General features: G+C 49.8%; 1 protein-coding gene across 2 annotated transcripts; it reads right to left on the minus strand.

Moving 5' to 3' along the window:
* Nucleotides 1-2142: 2142 nt before the first annotated feature.
* On the minus strand, nt 2143-14388 carry REPIN1 (replication initiator 1). 2 transcript variants are annotated; one of them, XM_079946838.1, is made up of 5 exons: nt 14158-14388; nt 13077-13196; nt 12596-12722; nt 10553-10657; nt 2143-5923 (listed from the first exon to the last, which is right to left on the minus strand). In XM_079946838.1, exons 3-5 carry the CDS (start codon nt 12627-12629, stop codon nt 4437-4439), a joined length of 1626 nt encoding a protein of 541 aa, XP_079802964.1. In that variant the 5' UTR covers nt 12630-12722; nt 13077-13196; nt 14158-14388; the 3' UTR covers nt 2143-4436. The 2 variants fall into 2 exon arrangements, with proteins under 2 accessions (XP_079802964.1, XP_079802963.1); XM_079946837.1 differs by lacking the exon at nt 13077-13196 and having other exon boundaries at nt 14158-14386.
* Between the last annotated feature and the right edge of the window lie 6145 nt (nt 14389-20533).

Below are 20533 nucleotides of genomic sequence, written 5' to 3' on the forward strand. Positions count from 1 at the left end.
CGGGGCTGGACTCCCTTCCGTCAGACCTCCAAGAGTGAGGGGTCTGCATCCCAGAAACGCCCCCGCTCACATCTTGCCTCTGCCATGAACTCGGACTCACAGGGCCTTGGGAGAGATCACCTTTTCTCGGCTTGCAGCTCCCGTCTGCTCAGGTGGGCCTAAAAGGGCACTCTACAGTCTCATTTTGTATTTTCCTGATGTGAACTGTCCTGGGATCTTCAGATGAAGGGCAGTAGACTAATTAAATAATTAAATTAATAACGATGATGGTAATAATTATGTCTGGATGGAGAACCCGCAAACCCCAAAGTAGTCCAGGCTGATTTCTGTTGAAGATATGTGGACTGGCACTGACATACACAAGATCGGTGCTAAGTATTCTCACAATCAACCTCTGCGCTACGCAGCATTCTTTAGCAGAAAGGCAACTGTGGGCTCCGTAAGAACGCTGGCATTAATGCGAAGGATAGTTATCGTACAGTGGTAGCTTGGTTCTCAAATGCCTTGGTACTCAAACAACTTGGAACTCAAACACTGCAAACCCGGAAGTAGGTGTTCCAGTTTGTGAACTTTTTTCGGAAGCCGAACGTGCTCCTTTTTGAGAGTTACGCTGATGATTTGAGTGTTACGCTGAGGTCTGTTTGATTTTGCTATTTATTTTGCGGTTTTGTTTTTGCGGCTTTCTTGTTTTGTTTTTGTGACTGTGTGACACCCAGTTCAGCTACTGATTGTGTGACTGCAGTACATTGTTTATTGCTTTCATTTTATGAATCAATGGCAAAAATCATGTTAAATTGCTGTTTTAGGGGTAGTTTTTAAAATCAGGTTACCAGACGTCCCCGTTTCCCGGGGACAGTCCCTGGATTTACCAATCCGTCCCCTAGCAAAATCCATTGAAGTTAAAAGTGTCCCCAGATTCACTGAAAAAAATCTGGTAACCTTATTTTAAAAGTCTGCAACGGATTAATCCATTTTGCATTACTTTCTATGGGAAAGCGCGCATTGGTTTTGGAACGCTTTGTTTTTCGAACGGACTTCTGGAACGGACTAAGTTTGAGAACCAAGGTACCGCTGTATTGGGAAGAAGGCTGTCTGTGCACAGACTTTTAGCGCCACCATACAGATAAACTTGACCCATGGGAGTGATCCAGGTTCTTGGGAATCTGTATGAAGAATGCTGTGTAACCTGGAAGCTCACATGCCCTAACTGCTGTATTTCCTCCTATTAAAAAGAGGTCCTTCTACCATTTCCATGGTGGGTTGCAGGCATTCCCGTTAATTCAGAGATGGGGAACCTACAGCCCTCCAGATGTTGCTGGACTCTACAACTCCCATCAGCTCCACAACATTTGACCACGTTGGAAGGAGCTTTCGGGAATTGCAATCCATTGCATCTGCAAGGCCCCCTGAGGTAATAATAATAATAATAAATCATTATTTCTACTCCGCCCATCTGGCTGGGTCTCCCCAGCCACTCTGGGTGGCTTCCAGCAAAGATTAAAAATACATTAAAATGTGACACATTAAAAACTTTCCTGAACAGGACTGCCTTCTGATGTCTTCTAAAAGTCAGATAGTTGTTGTTCTCTTTGACATCTGGTGGGAGGGCGTTCCACAGGGCGGGCGCCACTACCAAGAAGGCCCTCTGCCTGGTTCCCTGTAGCTTGGCTTCTCGCAGCGAGGGAACCACCAGAAGGCCCTCAGTGCTGGACCTCTGTGTCCGGGCTGAGCAATGTGGGTGGAGACGCTCCTTCAGGTATACTGGGCCGTTTAGGGCTTTCAAGGTCAGCACCAACACTTTGAATTGTGCTTGGAAACGTACTGGGAGCCAAGGGAGGTCTTTCAAGACGGGTGCTATGTGGTCTCAGCAGCCGCTCCCAGTCACCAGTTTGGTTGCTGCGTTCTGGATTAGTTGTAGTTTTCTGGGTCACCTTCAAAAGTAGCCCCACATAGAGCAGATTGCAGTAGTCCAGATGTTTGCTGGACTCCCAGCAGCTCCACAACATTTGACCACGCTGGAAGGAGCTGATGGGAATTGCAGTCCATTGCATCTGCAAGGCCCCCCCGAGGTGGTTTTAATTCAGCTGGTTTTGGGAAGAAAGCGCGAGGCCACGTGGCCACAGTCGACACACTGCAAGGAGCTGTGTTTTTAAAATTAACATCTACCGCTTTATTTGTTTTAAAAGAGTATACAATAGGAAACCGCTTGAAAATGAAATTGGCTCGTGTCTAAAACAGGGCACCTAGAAAGGGCCGTGTTACTAACTTGCATTATTTTCTTAAAGTTAGCCTTAGGAGTTTAGGATGTGGTCTCCTTGTCCACAAGTCTTGCACACACGCACGCACACACACACGACCCAATCCCATAGCCTGCCCTGGGTATAAATAATGCCGAATTAAGCAAATAGATGCAGAGAAGCTTTTCCCCCTTGCTCCGTTTGCATGCGGTGCTGCAGAAGCCGAAGGTAAAAAGTTGAAGGAGGCTTTGAGGACAGAGGCAGGACAATAGGATTGGAAGGCAGGCGAGAGGAACAGGTCACCATGCAAGACCGGCCAGCAGCTCCTCCTCCGCGTGGATTTTGAACCTTGTGCAGAGACAACTCACACATCTTCAGATCGTGTCTCGCCAGCAATGAGGACTAGCCACCTGCTTATTTTCTAAAAAAATTAAGCTGCAATCCTAAAAGGGGAAAAAACAAACCAAAAGAATCTTGCCTGCTTCTGTGCGGAATTTCCCCCAAAGTCACGACAAGACAGGCCTGCTTCTAATTATTTTAAAAATCTATCATGCTGTGTCAGTTGTGGATGAGAGTCCTTTTTCTCGCTCTCTCGCTCTCTGTCCACAGGCACATCCCTGCCCCAAATTCTGTCCTTCACGGAAACCGTCTGCCTGCAAAGAAGCAGCAAAGGTCCGGATTTTGTATTTTATTTTTAGAGCTCAGGCTGGCTTTTGTTGGCTGCAGGGCCTCTGCAGTCCCTTGACTCTCGTAGTTAATCTGCAGAACTCCCTCCCTCAGGAGACAGCAACGGCCACCAATCTAGATGGCTTTAAAAGGGGATTAGACAAATTCTTGGAGGAGGAGGTGGAGGAGAGAGCCAGGATGGTTCTGCTGTACCTCCACTGAGGGCTCCGTCTCCTCCTCCGTGAATCTCTCCCCAAGCATTTAGTGGCCATCGCTGCCGGAAACGGCAGGAGGGCTTCTTATGGAGGTCTATTATGACAGCGGAACCTCCATGCCCAGGGGCAGTCTATCTCTGCATAACCAGATACAGTGGTACCTCGGGTTAAGTACTTAATTCGTTCCGGAGGTCTGTTCTTAACCTGAAACTGTTCTTAACCTGAGGTACCGCTTTAGCTAATGGGGCCTCCTGCTGCCGCTGCACCGCCGGAGCACAATTTCTGTTCTCATCCTGAAGCAAAGTTCTTAACCCGATGTACTATTTCTGGGTTAGCGGAGTCTGTAACCTGAAGCGTCTGTAACCCGAGGTACCACTGTAATGGGGGACAACAATTAGAGGAAGTTGCTGCTCTCTGTTCCGCTTGCTGGTTCCCCTTTGGGACATCTGGTCAGCCGCTGTGAGAATGGGATTCTGCGCTAGATGGGACATTGGCCAGATCCAGTAGGCTTCTCTTATCTTCTAACGTTCTCAAGTCTTCCGCTCTCGATCTCAGTCTGCTCGCTGCCCCTGCTGAAGACACCGAGCAAAGGAAGCCCTCCAATTCGAACTCAGCCCCCCGGGACCACAGAGCCGAGCGCCATCCCCTCCCCAGAGTCAGATCCATTTCAGTGGAGATATCGGGGACTGAGGGTGCAAATCCTGCGCCCCACCTCTGAACCATGGACCCCTGCTCCCTTTTAAGCCACACGCTCCGTTCTCCATCAGAAAGAAGAGTGTGTCGCCAAACATGTGCAGAGTGAATTTCCTTGGCAGCCTCTCCAGGACAGCAGGAAAGGCCTTAAGCATGGCGACTCTTTTTCCGGAAACAAAAGTCTGGGGTCCCTCCTGCCTTGTTTGATTTCTCAGGACGGGCAAAGTTTGCCAAAGCAAAATTCTGAGGTTAAAGCAGGGCAGGGGCAGCGAGAGGAGAGGACCACTTTCCGGTGAGAAATCTGCAGACTCCCCAAGGGATGGAAAGGCACAGCAGCCTTTGCCCAGTTCACGCGGCCGCAGGGAAACATGGTTGCGCCGTAGATCTGGAGTGTTGGGACACCCCAGGGGTCATCCAGCCCAACCCCGCTGCAATTCATGAACTGCACCAAATGGAAACACGGGTGCACCATAGAACTGTAGTGTTGGAAGGGGCACCCCGGAGGTCATCCAGCCCAACCCCGCTGTAATGCAGGAACGATTCCCAGGCAGGCAGGCAGGGAGGGGAGGGCAGAGGGCCAAGAGGCAGCGGCCAGCCCAACTATGGAGGAGCAGGCCCCCGAGGCCTAGTTTGGCGGAGGCGGCGGGGGCGGCTGGATCTGCCTCACCACGTACCCCTGTCGGAGGCTGACGCCCGTCTCTCCGGGGGCGGCCACGTTCCTGTGGCTCCTCTGGTGGGCGCGCATGTTGGAGCCCTGGCTGAAGACCCTGGGGCAGAGCGGGCAGGCGTAGGGCTTCTCGCCCGTGTGCAGGCGCTCGTGAGACACCAGGTTGGACTTCTGCGAGAAGCGCTTGGGGCAGCGGCTGCAGGCGTAGGGCTTCTCGCCCGTGTGGATGCGGATGTGTGCCACCAGGTAGGGCTTGCAGCGGAACTGCTTGGCGCAGACGGGACACACAAAGGGGCGCTCGGCCATTGCTGCGGGAGGCGGAGGCAGCACGCTGGGCAGTGGCGGCAGAGGGGTGTCACCCTGCGCACAGGCCAGACGGGCATCGGTCGGCACCAGCGGCACTGGTGGCTGTGGCAGGGGCCGGCGGAAGGCGTCCAGCCCGAGGGCGTCCGCTGCGGTGCGCGGGTTCTGGAAGGCGTCTCCTCCATCGAAGGTGTCCAGCGGGTGGCTGGGTGGCAGGGGCTCCCTGGTGTGGATCTTCTGGTGGGAGATGAGGTTGGGCTTGTGGCGGAAGCTCTTGCCGCACTGGGCGCACACGTAGGGCTTCTCGCCGGTGTGGATATGCTGGTGCGACGCCAGGTAGGCCTTGCTGCCGAAGGACTTGCCGCACTCCTGGCACTGGTAGCGGCGCTCGCCCGTGTGCACCTGCCGGTGCGCCAGCAGGTTGGGCTTGTGGCGGAAGCTCTTGCCGCACTGGGCGCAGGCGTAAGGGCGGTCGCCCGACAGCTGCGCCAGGGCTCCCGCTTTGGGCACGGAGCCGGCGATGCCCTCGGCCGCCATGTGCGCCATCTGGTGCGTCACCAGCTCCTCCCAGCCGTGGAAGCTCCAGCCGCACTGGTCGCAGATGAACTCCCCGTTGCCGGGCAGGCCGGGTGCCTGGTGGCCGGGCAAGGGCTGGGGGCCATAGCCCAGCGACCAGGGGTTGAAGCCATGTGTCAGAGGAGACTGCTGGTGCAGAGCCATCTCTGGCCAGAAGGGCAGGGTGCCCTCGCCCTGGCTGCAGGGGAAAGGGCTGGGGCTGGCACCCGGCTGGCCTTCCTGGGGCACGGCGAGCTCCGGCGCCTGGGGGGCCCTTCCTGCACTCTGGGGGCCCGGCCGGGGCCACTTGCGGATGTGCAGGCGCCGGTGGGCGGTCAGTGCCAGGCGGCCCAGGAAACGGCGCTGGCACTTGGGGCACTTGAAAGGCTTCTCCCGCTTGGGGGTCTTCGACCGGTCTGCAGGGGCCCGGCCGGCCCCCGAGGGGCCCCGCGTGGCCTGCGACGCCCCTCTCTTGGGGCCCTTCTTGGCGGCCCGAGGGCGGGGGGTCTTTGCCGAGTCTGGATCGGGTCCCTCAGAGGCCACTGGGGTGTCCGGCGCCTTTTGGGGCTGCGTCTCGATCACGTCAGCTGCAGGAAGGAAACAGGAGAGAGGGGAAATATGGGCATTAATCTGGACACCTCCAAAGGGGACACTTGCATCGTTCCATCACCTGGTCTTCTCTAAAAGCAGAAGGCACACCCTTCAAGTGCCCCTATTTTCCAGGGACATTCCTGAGTTTCAAATATGATGCCAGAATGTCCTGCTTTGTCTTAAAAGGTAAAGGGGTAAAGGGACCCCTGACCATTAGGTCCAGTCATGGCCGACTCTGGGGTTGCGGCGCTCATCTCGCTTTACTGGCCGAGGGAGCCGGCGTACAGCTTCCGGGTCATGTGGCCAGCAGGACTAAGCCGCTTCTGGCGAACCAGAGCAGCGCATGGAAACGCCATTTACCTTCCCGCCGGAATGGTACCTATTTATCTACTTGCACTTTGACATGCTTTCGAACTGCTAGGTTGGCAGGAGCTGGGACCGAGCAACGGGAGCTCACCCCGTCGCGGGGATTCGAACCGCCGACCTTCTGATCAGCAAGCCCAAGAGGCTCTGTGGTTTATGCCTTATTAAATCCAAAACTATAATTCAGAAACAATGGGAATGCTTAAATGAATATTTATACAAGCAGGGCTCAAATACAAAAGTTTGGTTGTGCTTAGAATAACCTTGTGAAAAATACAGTGGTGCCTCGCAAGACGAAATTAATTCATTCCGCGAGTTGCTTTGTCTTGCAATTTTTTCGTCTTGCGGAGCGCGGATTCCCTGGGTATTAACGGCTTTAAGAAAAAGGAAGCAAGCCGATAGGGAAAATCGTCTTGCGAAGCAACTCAAGAAACGAAAAACCCTTTCGTCTTGCGCCTTTTTCGTCTAGCGAGGCATTCGTCTTGCGAGGTACCACTGTATAGAGAACATAAAGATTTGGCTGATTATGAAAGAACCCAAGGAAAGGAAATGATTCAAGAACAGATGCAAAGGCAAGCAAAATAACTAAGAGACGTGCGGTGAATGCGGTGGAAGCCTTTTATAATGTTTTAACTAGGATTTATATATTGTAATGTTTGAAGCATGAATTTGGTAATATTATTGGTTATAAAAAGGTTTTTTTCTTTTCCTTTGTCTTTTGTCTTTTTTTTTTTTAGTTTGTATTTTGGAAAACATGTATATAATTGTGTTTACAGTGTTATGTATTATTCTTTGTTTCTCTTTCTTTTTCTTTTCTTGTAAAATTCAATAAAAAAAATTTAAAAAGAGGCTCTGCGGTTTACACCACAGCGCCGGATGTCCCTATTTTCATTGGAGAAATGCTGGAGGGTATGGAGTTATCCGACCCCCGAGCCAAGGAGATAAGGAAGTATACAGCTTTTAGAAGACATTTTAAGGCAGCCCTGTATAGGGAAGTTTTTAAATGTTTAATGCATTATTTTATATATATATATGTTGGAAGCCGCCCAGAGTGGCTTGTGCAACCCAGGCAGATGGGCGGGGTACAAATAATGAAATCGTTGTTGTTGAGTAGGACATCCCTACGTTGAGTAGGAATGTTGGAGGGGATGAGAAGGGGAGCTCTTTACGTGGATCAGGCCCAAGGGGATCCATGCCCTGGAAGCCACAGGGGGTTTGGCATGGGTGTAGCTAGGATTTTTGTTATAACAATAATTAATAATAATTTATTATCTATACCCCGCCCATCTGGCTGAGTTTCCCCAGCTACTCTGGGCGGCTCCTGACAGAATGAAAAGCACATTAAAACCTAAAACATTAAAAACTTCCCTAAACAGGGCTGCCTTCAGATGTCTTCCAAAAGTCAGATAGTTGTTTATTTCCTTGACATCTGATGGGAGGGCGGGCAGGCCCTCAGCCTGGTTAGGGGGACAGAACCTCAGTTTGCTATGATTTTTATTGATTTTTATTGATTGGGGGTGGCAGCTGCCCCACCCTGCCCCTGGGCTATGCCCATGGGGAGCAGTGCAGCAGTAAAACTGCCAGCACATTTGCAAAGCTAAGCAGGCTCTGGCCTGGTTTCAAATTGGATGGGAAACCATGTGCTGAGATTGCTGCTTTGCAGGACTAGAGAACCCTCAGTCTCTCTTCCAGATCAACAGTTCTATTATTCTATGAGGTGCTCAAGACAGATAAAATAAAGTCCTCCTTCACACAGCACAGCTTCAATCTGCGGAACTCGCTGCTACAGGATGCAGGGATGGCCGCCAAGCCTGGTGGCTTTAAAAGCGGGTGAGACAAATTCATGGAGGACAATAAAACCATTGATGGCTCTTAGCCAGCATGGCTCTGCTCTGCCTCCGCATCTGGAGAGAGCGGCTCCTGGGTTCGAATCCTGCTGGTTCCCCGCAGGCATCTGGTTGTCCACTCTGAGAACAGGGGGCTGGACTAGGTGGGCCATTGACTCGATCCTGCAGGCGCCTCTTATGTCCTTAAACTCACAAACCGGACCTGAGCGGAACGGCAACGCCCTCCCCACTTGTGAATCGCAGCCACCATTATTCAGGAAGCAATATTTGGCCCCTGGGGCTACTAGGAGACATCTGTCGCCCTCTCCTCCATGAATTAATCCCACCCTCTTTTTTAAAACCACCCAAGGGGGTGCCGTCATTACATCTTGTGGGGAGTGAATTTCAAATTTTAGCTACGCACTGAGTGTAGAAAAAAAGTCCTTTCTTTTGATTTGCCCTGAATCTTGCAGCATTCAGCTTGCACTGCCTGTCCCAAGTGTTGCTACGACTGCAGAGTAACTCTTCTCTGTCCCCTTTATTCATGCTGTGTCATATAGGTTTATACACCTCTCTCAGGTTTAGGGCCGGTGCTTTCTTTAGGGCAGGCACCCTCAAACTTGGCCCTCCAGGTGTTTTGGGACTACAACTCCCATCGCCCCTAGCTAACGGGACCAGTGGTCAGGGATGATGGGAGTTGTAGTCCCAAAACATCTGGACTGACTGGAAGAGTCCGCGACCAGAAGGAGGAGGAGTACCAGGAAGAATGGAAGAAATTTAAAGACTATTTAGCCAAATATGTCAAGATAACTTAATTGGAAAAGCTTGCAAATACTAGATAGGCTTAGGATTTAAGTATGTAAGGATAGGATTTAAGATGTTTAAAGCTAAATTAGAAAGAATGAAAGAAAGAAGTTAAGTGATTAAGTTAATTTTTTGAGAAAATTGATTTTGGAAAACTGTTAAAATGATACATAATGAAATTCAACCAAGGGGATTTGAGGAAGTCACTTAATAATCAAAACAAAATAAAATATATTGGACAAACAGGCCAAACCTTACGCCAAAGGATAAACGGACATAAATCCAACATCAGGAATCACAAGACAGAGAAACCAGTAGGAGAACACTTCAATCTCCCAGGACATTCTATACAAGATCTCAAAGTAGCTGTTCTATTACAAAGGAGTTTCAGAAATAGACTGGAAAGAGAAGCTGCTGAATTGCAACTTATTACCAAACTTAAAACCATGGAGAGACCTGGTCTGAACACAGACATTGGATTCTTATCTCATTATACATGACAAAGCCATTTTTCACCTTCTCACCCCTTGCTTTTTCCTGTAAGACCTATTGCAGTCGTTAAGAGTCGTCAACAGGCTCATCACAGCTATTTGCCAATCACCCATTCCCACCACCCTTCTGAGTAATACCCCTCCCCACCTTCTCACTATATAGAAGGGTCTGGTGACTTCTGCTTCAGTGTATCTGAAGAAGTGTGCATGCACACGAAAGCTCATACCTAGAACTAACTTAGTTGGTCTTTAAGGTGCTACTGGAAGGAATTTTTTTCTTTTATTTTGTTTTGACTATGGCAGACCAACACAGCTACCTATCTGTCACTTAATAATGTTACCAAGATTCAAACAGGATGTGTGTTTGTTTGTGTGTTTTAAAATTTTTGGAAAATTAATAAAACATTTTGAAAAAAACAAAAAATAGTTGGAGGGCCAAGTTTTGCAATGCCTGCTTTAGGGCAACTGGGCAGCTGCAAAGGGGTGCAGTTTTATGCAGATTAACTTTCGTTATATCTTACAAATTCCTGATCATGCATATTGGGCACGTGCTCTACTCCCTGAGCTGCAATGGGACAGCCTGCCCTGATTCCCTCCCTGCCCCACTCTTAAAATCATCCTTCTTAGAATTCTTAGTGCTGTGGAGTTGGAAGGGACCCCGAGGGTCATCTAGTCCAACCCCCTGTAATGCAAAATTATTTTGGCCCAACATGGGGCTCAAACCCACAACCCTGAGATTAGGAGTCTCATGCTCTTACCTGGGGAGTTATCTTGACATATTTGGCTAAATAGTCTTTAAATTTCTTCCATTCTTCCTGGTACTCCTCCTCCTTCTGGTCGCGGACTCTTCCAGTCAGTCCAGATGTTTTGGGACTACAACTCCCATCATCCCTGACCACTGGTCCCGTTAGCTAGGGGCGATGGGATTTGTAGTCCCAAAACACCTGGAGGGCCGAGTTTGAGGGTGCCTGCCCTAAAGAAAGCACCGGCCCTAAAATCATCCTTCTTAGAATTCTTAGAGCTGTGGAGTTGGAAGGGACCCCGAGGGTCATCTAGTCCAACCCCCTGGAATGCAAAATTATTTTTGCCCAACATGGGGCTCAAACGCACAACCCTGAGATTAGGAGTCTCATGCTCTTACCTGGGGAGTCGGCGTTTCCCGCAGAGGGTGGGGAGTCTGCAGCAGGGTGGGGTGCCTCTCCCCGCGCCAGCCGGGAGAGCAGTTCAGGGATAGAGAGCAGGCATTCTGCAAAGGACAGAAGCAGAGGCAGGGGGTTAGTTGGGGGGGGGGGTAGAAGAACATAAAAGAGCCCCCCCTCCACAATGGCCAAGCAGGACCTGAGGGCAGCAATGTTCTCCAACTGCTGTTCCCCCATTATCTGGTTATTCAGAGGTAGACTGCTCCTGGGTATTGAGGTTCTGCTGTCGTAATAAGACCTCCATTAGAAGACCCCTCCTGGATCAGGGCCTCCCAGAAACCCTCCAGCCAGATGGGAGCATAAGAGCAATTCTCCCCTCCTGGGGTTTCCCACCAGCTGGAATTCGGAAGCATCTCTGTCTCCTACTGTGAAGGCAGAGCGCAGCCATCCTGGCTGGTATAGAATAATAATTTATTATTTATACCCTGCCCATCTGGCTGAGTTTCCCCAGCCACTCTGGGCGGCTTCCAACTGAATATTAAAAACAATACAGCATTAAATATTAAAAACCTCCCTAAACAGGGCTGCCTTCAGATGTCTTTTAAAGATAGGATAGCTGCTTATTTCCTTCACATCCAGGCAGAGGGCCTTCTCGGTAGTGGCGCCCGCCCTGTGGAACACCCTTCCAGCAGATGTCAAAGCGATAAACAACTACCTGACATTCAGAAGACATCTTAAGGCAGCCCTGTTCAGGGAAGTTTTTAACGTGTGATATTTTACTGTATTTTTGGTTTCTATGGAAGCCACCCAGAGTGGCTGGGGAGGCCCAGCCAGATGGGTGGGGTATAAATAATAAATTATTATTATTATTATTATTATTATTATTATTATTATTATTACATCTAAAGGGAGGGCGTTCCACAGGGCGGGTGCCACTACTGAGAAGGCCCTCTGCCTGGTTCCCTGTAACTTCGCTTCTCGCAGTAAGGGAACCATCAGAAGGCCCTCGGAGCTGGACCTCAGTGTCCGGGCAGAATGATGGGGGTGGAGATGCTCCTTCAGGAATACTGGGCTGAGGCCGTTTAGGGCTTTCAAGGTCAGCACCAACCCTTTGAATTGTGCTCAGAAACGTACTGGGAGCCAATGCAGATCTCTCTGGACCGGTGGCCATCCCTGTGGCAGGGAGTTCCATAGTTTAACTCTGTGCTGTGTGAAGAAGGGCTTTGAAAACCTCTCCTGAATCTCCCAGCCTTCAGCTCCCTTGGAAGCCCTGGAGTTCTGGTCTTAGGAGAGAGGAGGAAAAACTTCACCCCTCTTCTATCGCTTCTGCTTTTCCTCACCTTTTCCCTAAACTAGAAAGTCAGGCCCATTGGCCCATCTAGCACAGTATTGTCTGCACTGGCTTGCAGCTGCTCCTCTGGTCTTTCAGGCAAGGAGCCTTCTCAGCCCTAACTGGGGAGAGGATGGAAGCCGGGACCTTCTGAGCTGCAGCCCTTCCTATTGAAATGAGCAAGGTTCTAAGTCCTCATGTCTCTGAATCCCCAACCTCTGCTTAAAAACCTCCAACAAAGGAGAGCCCTGCTGCCCTTCCCTGGGAGTCTGTCCCCACGTCGAACGGTTCTCTCTGTCCGGACGTCATAGAATTGGAAGGGACCTCAGGGGTCATCTAGTCCAACCCCCTTTCAAAGCAGGAATCGCCACGTCTAAGGTTGGTAGTTTACGCCCGGCTGTGGGCATCAGTGTTTCCCAACCTTGGGTCTCCAGCTGTTTTTGGACTACAACTCCCATCATACTTAGCGAGCAAGACCAGTGGTTAGGGATGATGGGAAGTGTAGTCCAAAAACAGCTAGAGACCAAAGGTTGGGAAACACTGGACTAGATGACACGGAGGGTCCCCTCCAACTCTACAATTCTGTGATTCTATCTCTGGCATTTTCCCTTCCTCATGTTCACTCTCCTTTTGGGCCATTTGAAACCCCCCTCTCTCTCTCTGGCCAGCTCCCCCCCCCCCACAAAAAAACCCCCAGTATATACATCGAGTTTACCCAGCGAGGAGACCAGCTCGTAATTCTCTGCCATTACGTCTTGGTATAGCTCCTTCTGCCATTCTGCCAGCTGTGCCCACTCCTCGTGCGAGAAATAGACCACCACGTCCTCAAAGGCCACGGGCACCTGCAACGAGGAGAAGCCCCCTCTCTCAGCACCGCAGAATCCGACCCTGTTTTGGGAAGACCGCCGCCACCACCGAATCCTGTCCTGGAGGAAGGACTGCATATTCCAGGAGCCGCAGAGGCCACCGATTGCGGCCCTTTCTCCCCCAAGGACAGCCTGCCTGCGAACCGGGTTTCCTAGCCCTGCCTGGGGACGGGGTCTGGGGCGTTCTGCATGCAGGGCAATTGTCCTGCCACAGAGCTGCTTCTCCTGCACGGAGCCAGGCCCTGGGGGTATCGTCTAAGCTCAGCACTGCCTCTCTCCCCCTTTTTTGGGGGGCGTTTTGGGCCGGGGGGTGGGCATTTCCAGTCCTACCTGGCGATGCCACCGGGGAGGGAGCCTTCTGCATAAAAAGCGTAGCTCTGCCACAAAGCCCGGTCCCTGTCACCCCGGCAGCTGTGTGGCACGCAAGTGGCCCGCCGGGACCTCCTTGACCTTGTGGACAAACAAAAGGTGTCTGTGGTGGCTGCAGGGCGGGGGGGGGGCACACCTGTCACAGGGCCCAGCAAGGGGAGGGGGCTTCCAAAGCCTTTCCCAATATTTCTCTGCCTTTTTCCCCTCTGGTGGTGGCCCTTTCTCAGACCATCAACAATAATATTGGAGCAGAGCCTGCACTGGGCTTTGGGGAATTAACTCTGACCTTTGTGGGGGGGGGTAGTTTCTGATATTTTGGGGGAGAAATATGCCGGGAAGACCCCTCTGCCTCTTCTCCCCAGCTCCCTCCTCTGCCCTGGCCTGCCTGCAGGTTACGCCACCGTAAAGCACCCGATTCCTTCGAAGATGGTGGCGTGGGTCGATGGGGGGCGGCGGTTATCTTTACCCAGAAGGGAGATGAAATCCGTGGTTTCTGGGTGCAGCCTCCCCGCCTGGAGCGGTGGGAGGGAGAAATAAGGGGGTCTCCGCTTCTGAACGATCCCCTTGGGTCTCCTTTCACCCGAACGCAGATCCATCCATCACCCGTGAAGTTTGACGGGAAGATCGGGGTCCCGGGGGGCTGCATTTGCGCCCCTCTCCGGAGCACCCTAAATCGGGGGCCGAGCAGCGCAGCTCGGGGGTCATTTTCAGCTCTGCCCCCGGTGCCCAAAACGCATTGAGGAGGGTGTTTCCTCCGTAGGAAAAGCAGGAAGTCTGGGGGATGGGGGTCCCCCCTTGCGTGCCTTTTAGGAACCCCCAAAGCAGCCTTTAATAGCTGCGGGGGGGGCTCAAGAGGCACGGAGAGGGGGGGCCCCTTTCCTATCTCTGTAATTTGATATTCTCCCTGCAGGAGGAGACGCATTCGGATCCTGCACCCCCCGCCACCCCCGAGCCCCTTTTGCAGGAGGAGGGTCCTTGTTGTGAGGTTGGGGGGGGGGAGATCAGCCCCCCCCCCAGATGCTGAGGTCTCTCCAGGGCCTACCTGAGCCAGGCTCCCTCCGGCCATCCTCCGGAGCTTCCTTTGCAGCCGCCGGGGCAGGAGGGGGGGCGCCTTCTCCCCCTTCCTCCCCCTCCAAAAACCCCCCAGCTGTCAGAGAGGAGGGCGGGGGGGGGCGCGGAGAGGCCAGCTGCGGTGCGCGCCCCGCTCCGGCTCTGCCCTCCGCCTGTCAGCTTTGCCGGCTGCTCTTTTGTTAGCCTTTGAAGATTTACGCTCCGGCGCTGCACGCTGGGAAGTGTAGTTCCTCCGCCCGCAGGAGAGGGCAGCCTGGCCTGCAAGAGCGCGGGGGGGGGGGGATCCCAGGGATGGGGACCCCCCCGAGGCGCGCCTGCGCCTGGGCGCAAAGGAAAGCCGCCTTCGCTTCGTGCGCAAAGGAAAGCCGCCTCCGCCTCCGCGTCTTCGAATTGCTCAGCGCAGCCAGAGGCAGAGAGAGAGAGAGAGAGAGAGAGAGAGATACAACTTTATTCGCATTAGCCAATGGCCACAGCAACAGTAAAACATCACAGCAGATGCAGAAAAGGAAATTTGATATAAGAGCACAATTTAAAGTTCAGTTAGTGGCCCTTATTCTGCTTGCCCCTGCTAGGAACCTAGCAACCTTTGCTTTTATCTGCTCATTTTGATCTGATAGAAGAAAGGACATTGCGGCAGCGGCTGAGCCCCCTGGGATGGTTAGTACGAGGGGGGGGGTGATGATCTCGTTCCTCAGGTCTTTGTAGAGAGAGTACAGGGGTACCTCGGGTTACATACGCTTCAGGTTACAGACTCCGCTAACCCAGAAATAGTACCTCGGGTTAAGAACTTTGCTTCAGGACAGGAACAGAAATCATGCACCTGCGGCGCGGCGGCAGCAGGAGGCCCCATTAGCTAAAGCGGTGCTTCAGGTTAAGAATAGTTTCAGGTTAAGAACAGACCTCCGGAACGAATTAAGTACTTAACCCGAGGTACCACTGTATAGGGAAGGTGTTTTTAATAATAATAATAATAATAATAATAATATTTATACCCTGCCCTCTTCCCAGTTCAAAAACTGGGCTCACAACAAATTTAAAACACTTAATTGTAATGCAACATAGAAGCAGCATAAAATACAGTATAAAAACACAAATAACAATAAAATTCAAAGTTCAGAAATCAGTTTAGGGGAAATCCATCTAATAAGCATTAAATGATCCCCAGGCCTAGCTGGCTGAATTGGTCCTACTTGGCCCAGCAAGGAGGCCAGGGGAGAATTAGCTGTGGGGTCTCAGAGCAGGTGATCTTCATAAAAGGGGAGGGGGAGGGAAGGGAAGGGAAATAAAAGATATGGCTGAATTCAAATTAAAGGCCAGGCGGAATAGCTCTGTCTTACAGGCCCAACGGAAGGAGGCTAAATCCTGAAGGGCCCTTGTCTTCTGGGACAGAGCATTCCACCAGGTCGGAGCCATCACTGAGAAGGCCCTGGCCCTGGTGGAGGATATTCTAACTTCCTTAGGGCCCGGGACCTCTAAACTATGGTTATTCATGGACCTTAAGGTCCTCTGCGGGGCAGACCAGGAGAGGCGGTCCCATATACAGTATTACAGTATACGCAGAAAAGGAAATTTGATATAAAAGCACAATTAAAAGTCCTGAATCAGCTGTCAGTTAGTGGCCCTTATTCTACTTGCCCCTGCTATGAACCTAGCAACCTTTGCTTTTATCTGTTCATTTTGATCTGATAGAAGAACGAACATTGCGGCAGTGGCTGAGCCCCCTGGGATGGTTAGTACGAGGGGGGGGGGGTGATGATCTTGTTCCTCAGGTCTTTGTAGAGAGCGCAAGACAGGAGGACGTGTGCTGCTGTTTCGGTGCTACCGTCTCCACAGGGGCAAAGACGTTTCTCAGGTGGGATCTTTTGGAATTGACCCTCGAGTACCACAGATGGCAAAACATCCAGTCTTGTAAGTGTAAAAGCATGTCTGTATTTTGGGATAAGACGTTTGTGCAGATACAGGGCCAGAAAATCAAAATGGAGCGGTGGAAACTGAACATACCAAGGGTAGAATTTCCTTTTAGTGGCCAGGTTGTTCTGATGCTCGATATCTTTTAGATGTTGGCCAGTTAGACTTTAGTGGGGCCCATAGTGAGTAGGTGTTGTGGGGATAGGACACAAGAGTGAAGTTTTTGATAGACGGTTTTCAGCCAGGCACTTTTATGGGAGTCTTGAAGTACTAGGGATAGTAAACTGGGGGGGATTTGAGTTCAGGCATAGCCAGAAGATGCAGAGAACTCTCGCGGCATTTGCTGCTCTTGTCGACGGCTTAGCACCAAAAACTTAGGAGGAGCCTCCTGGATCAGGCCAGCAATGGCCCATATATCTGCCCATAGTTGGAAATCCACAAGCAGAATTCGAACCCTACAGCACCTCTCTCCTCCTGAGGTTTCCTGCAGCTGGTCTTCAGAATCATCGCTGCCTCTGATGGGGAGTCACAGCACAGCCATCCTGGCTTTAGAAGCCATCAACACCCCTCTCCTCCTCCTCCTCCAGGAATTTCAGACCCTCCAAGTGTCCCTTTCTTCCGGGGAAAATCCTGGAGTTGCAGCCATCCCGGTTTCTGATTTGATCCTGGAATCTCCCGTTTTTTCCTTAGGACATCCCTATTTTCATCAGAGAAATGTTGGAGGGTATGGAGTTATCCGACCCCCGAGCCGTCTGAAGGCAATCCTGTATAGGGAAGGTTTTTTATAACAACAACAACAACATTTTATTTATACCCCGCCCTTCCCGCTTCAAAAACCGGGCTGAGGGCCACTAACAACAAATTTAAAACACTTAATTGTAAAAGCAGCATAAAATACAGTATAAAAACATGAATAACAATAAAATTCAAAGTTCAGTAATCAATTTGGGGGAAATCCATCTAACATGCATTAGATAATCCCCAGGGCTAGCTGGCTGAATTGGTCCTACTTGGGCCAGCGAGGAGGCCAGGGGAGAATTAGCTGTGGGGTCTCAGAGCGGGGAATCTTCATAAAAGGGGAGGGGGAGGGAAGGGAAGGGAAATAAAAGATCAAATTAAAGGCCAGGCGGAATAGCTCTGTCTTACAGACCCGACGGAAGGTTAAATCCTGCAGGGCCCTGGTCTCCTGGGACAGAGCATTCCACCAAGATGGAGCCATCACTGAGAAGGCCCTGGCCCTGGCGGAGGATAGTCTGACTTCCTTAGGGCCTGGGACCTCTAAACCAGTGTTTCCCAACCTTGGGTCTCCAGCTGTTTTGGACTACAGTTCCCATCATCCCTCACCACTGGTCTTGCCAGCTAGGGATGATGGGAGTTGTAGTCCAAAAACAGCTGGAGACCCAAGGTTGGGAAACACTGCTCTAAACTATGGTTATTTTAAAATGTTTAATGATTTATTGTGTTTTTATATATGTTGGAAGCTGCCCAGAATGGCTGGGGCAACCCAGTAAGATGTGTGGGGTATAAATAGTTGCTGCTCTGAGAAATAGGTGGAGGATGGGCAAGGAAGAGGCAACACAATTGAGGATTACATTATGCATGGCATAAAGTGGGTAGTTTTTCACCCTCCCTCATAATGTGGGAACTTGAGTCCAATGAAGCTGAGGGTTGCAAGAGTCAGGGCAGGTAAAAGTTATTCATGCAGCACATAAACCATAAACAGCACAGTCGTGTAGAAAGGTTGAAGCTTACTGGGAAATGATATACCGTATAAGGAATTGAAAAGGATGTTTAAAATAACTTTTGTTTAAAAAACCCAAAAAAACCCAGCAGCTTTTCTTTTGGGAATTATAGGGAGAGAACTACCTAAATTTGTATAGAAATTTATTTATGTATGCTACTACAGCGGCAAGAATGTTGCTGGAAAGAAGCAAAACTCCCAGCAAAGGAAGAATGGATACAAAAATGTGTGGAATATGCAGAAATAGTGAAACTCACTGGAAGAATAAGAAGTCAAGATAACAAACTTTTTTATAAAAGAATGGAAATGGTTTATTGAATATTTACAGATAAATTGTAAACAAACAAAAAAACACCGGCAGGATTATTGTTAACAACCTGCAGTTTTACAAGAGTATATATTTAAAGTGGATGAATAAATGAGCAAATTAAGTTGATTTGGATATGCAGAAGGTATTAAAAATAAATGTAAGGAGCCACAGAAAGGGGAAAGGAAGTCAAGTTTTGAAATGTTAAGGTGACTGTAAATTTGATGAAATGTATTAATCTGAAAAGTATAATTTCTTTATTTAAAAAAACCTGTAAACAGTGTTTCCGTGTGCTCTGATTTCCATCACGGTGTCCCGTTGCGCCAGAAGTTTAGTTCAGTTCTGCTGGCCACATGACCCAGAAAGCTGTCTGCGGACAAACGCCGGCTCCCTCGGCCTGAAAGCGAGATGAGCGCCGCAACCCCATAGTCACCTTTGACTGGACTTTATATATATATATATATATATATATATATATAAGATATTTATTGAAATTTTCCAGAATAATACATTATAAAACAACAAAAAAGAAACAACAAAAAAACAAAAATACAAATATATATATATATAAAAACAACTAAAAAACACATAAAATTTCCCTTTACCTATTTTCTTTTAACTTATTTTCCGGACCTCCTCATACCTCCCTTTCTTATATTCCAATTCAAATTATAAATTCAGCAAATCCTCACTGTTAGTTTTTACTTAATTCAAAACCTTATTTTCCACATCTCTTAAAACATTACAGCTTGAAACCACTTAATTTCTGTCCAACATCATTCTAACATTCATTAATTTTACAATATTTCTGCAAATAGTCTTTAAACTTCTTCCAATCTTCTTCCGCCGACTCTTTTCCCTGGTCACGGATTCTGCCGGTCATATCTGTCACCTTTGACTGGACTTAACTGTCCAGGGGTCATTTACCTTACTACCTAGTTCAGCTATGGAACTCCCTCCCACAAGAGAAAATGAGGCCAATTGAGATGGCTTTAAAAATGAAGAGAAATTCCAGGAGGAGAGGGCTATTGATGGCTCCTAGCCACAATGGCTATGCGCTGCCTCCACAGTCAGAGGCAGCAATGCTTGTGAATCCCAGTTGCAAGAAACCCCAGAAGGGGAGAATTGCTTTAGTGCTCAAATCCTGCTTGTGGCATCTGGCTGGCCCCTGTGACGCCAGAAAAATGCTGGATTAGATGGGTATTTGGCCTTATCCATCAAAGTTCAAATCCCACATCAGAAGCCATAAATCACCAGGCCATAAATGCAGAGTGAAGCTGCCCCATGTAGCAGCCAGCCTTGGGGGGAAAGCGTTGAAACACACCTTATTCACTTTATGAAATGGATCGCTACACACATGGAGATACAGGAAGCATCGCTCCCATTTTAAAGCTTTTCTCCCTGTGGGAAGGATGCTTCAAATCAACTTTCAAGGGCTATTCTGATTCCCACACAGAGATTAAATCTGAGTGGGGGGAAAGGAAACGCGACTTTCCTCTCGGTGGGCGGCCACTGAAAAGCTCCATCAGCCAAGCCAGTAGCAACACACCTCTCCGAAATGTAATCCGGGAAACCACCTCGGAAAGAGCAGATCCAAAGGAAATTATTTATTATTATTATTATTATTAAATCCAGGTCTCAGGAACTCCCAGGACTTTTCCGAGCTCGTCCACCCAGATTCCTGGACTTGCATCTCTTGACATTGGGAAGAAAATGTCAAGAGAAGTCCCCATTCCCTGTCTAGGTAGAATGTCCCATCTTCTTTCCAGGAGAGAGGCAATGTTGCCTAGTGGTTCGAGGGCCAGGCTAGGGCCAGGGAGAGATCATGGTTCAAATCCCCAGTTGGGGATGAAGGTCGCAGAATGTGGACTCAGGCCGTTCACCGAATCCCAGCCTAACTTACCTTGCAAGGTTTGTTGTTAAAGGGATTCAAGGAGCAGGTGGAGAACCAAGTACACCACTTGGAGCTCCTTAGAGAAAAAGGTGGGGTGTGAATGCAGTAAAATATTTCCTGGGAGACCCTCGTCTCCTATCAGAGCATTTGAGGCATGCAGGTTACCCAGGCACTGCCATACTTTGAGGGAGGTTGAACCTTGGTGTTCCTCAAAGCTCTTGGAGAACGGGCCACCCTAGCCTAAAAATCAGTGGCACCTTCTTTTTATGTTACACCAAATAGCAAATAAGATTTTTTTCTGCTGCTCCAGGCAGGAAAACCCAAATCGATGGATTTGAGGAAAGGGAATTCTGACTGAACTTTAGGAAGCTTTCTGACATCCCGAGCTGTTTGACAGTGGAAAGGACCCCCTCGAAAGGTGGTGGACTCTCCTTCGTTAGGTGTTTTTAAAATAAGAGGTTGGATGATAATAATATAATAATTTATTACTTATACCC

Source organism: Podarcis cretensis (genome assembly GCF_951804945.1).
Source record: "Podarcis cretensis genome assembly, chromosome: 12".
NCBI lineage: Eukaryota > Metazoa > Chordata > Lepidosauria > Squamata > Lacertidae > Podarcis > Podarcis cretensis.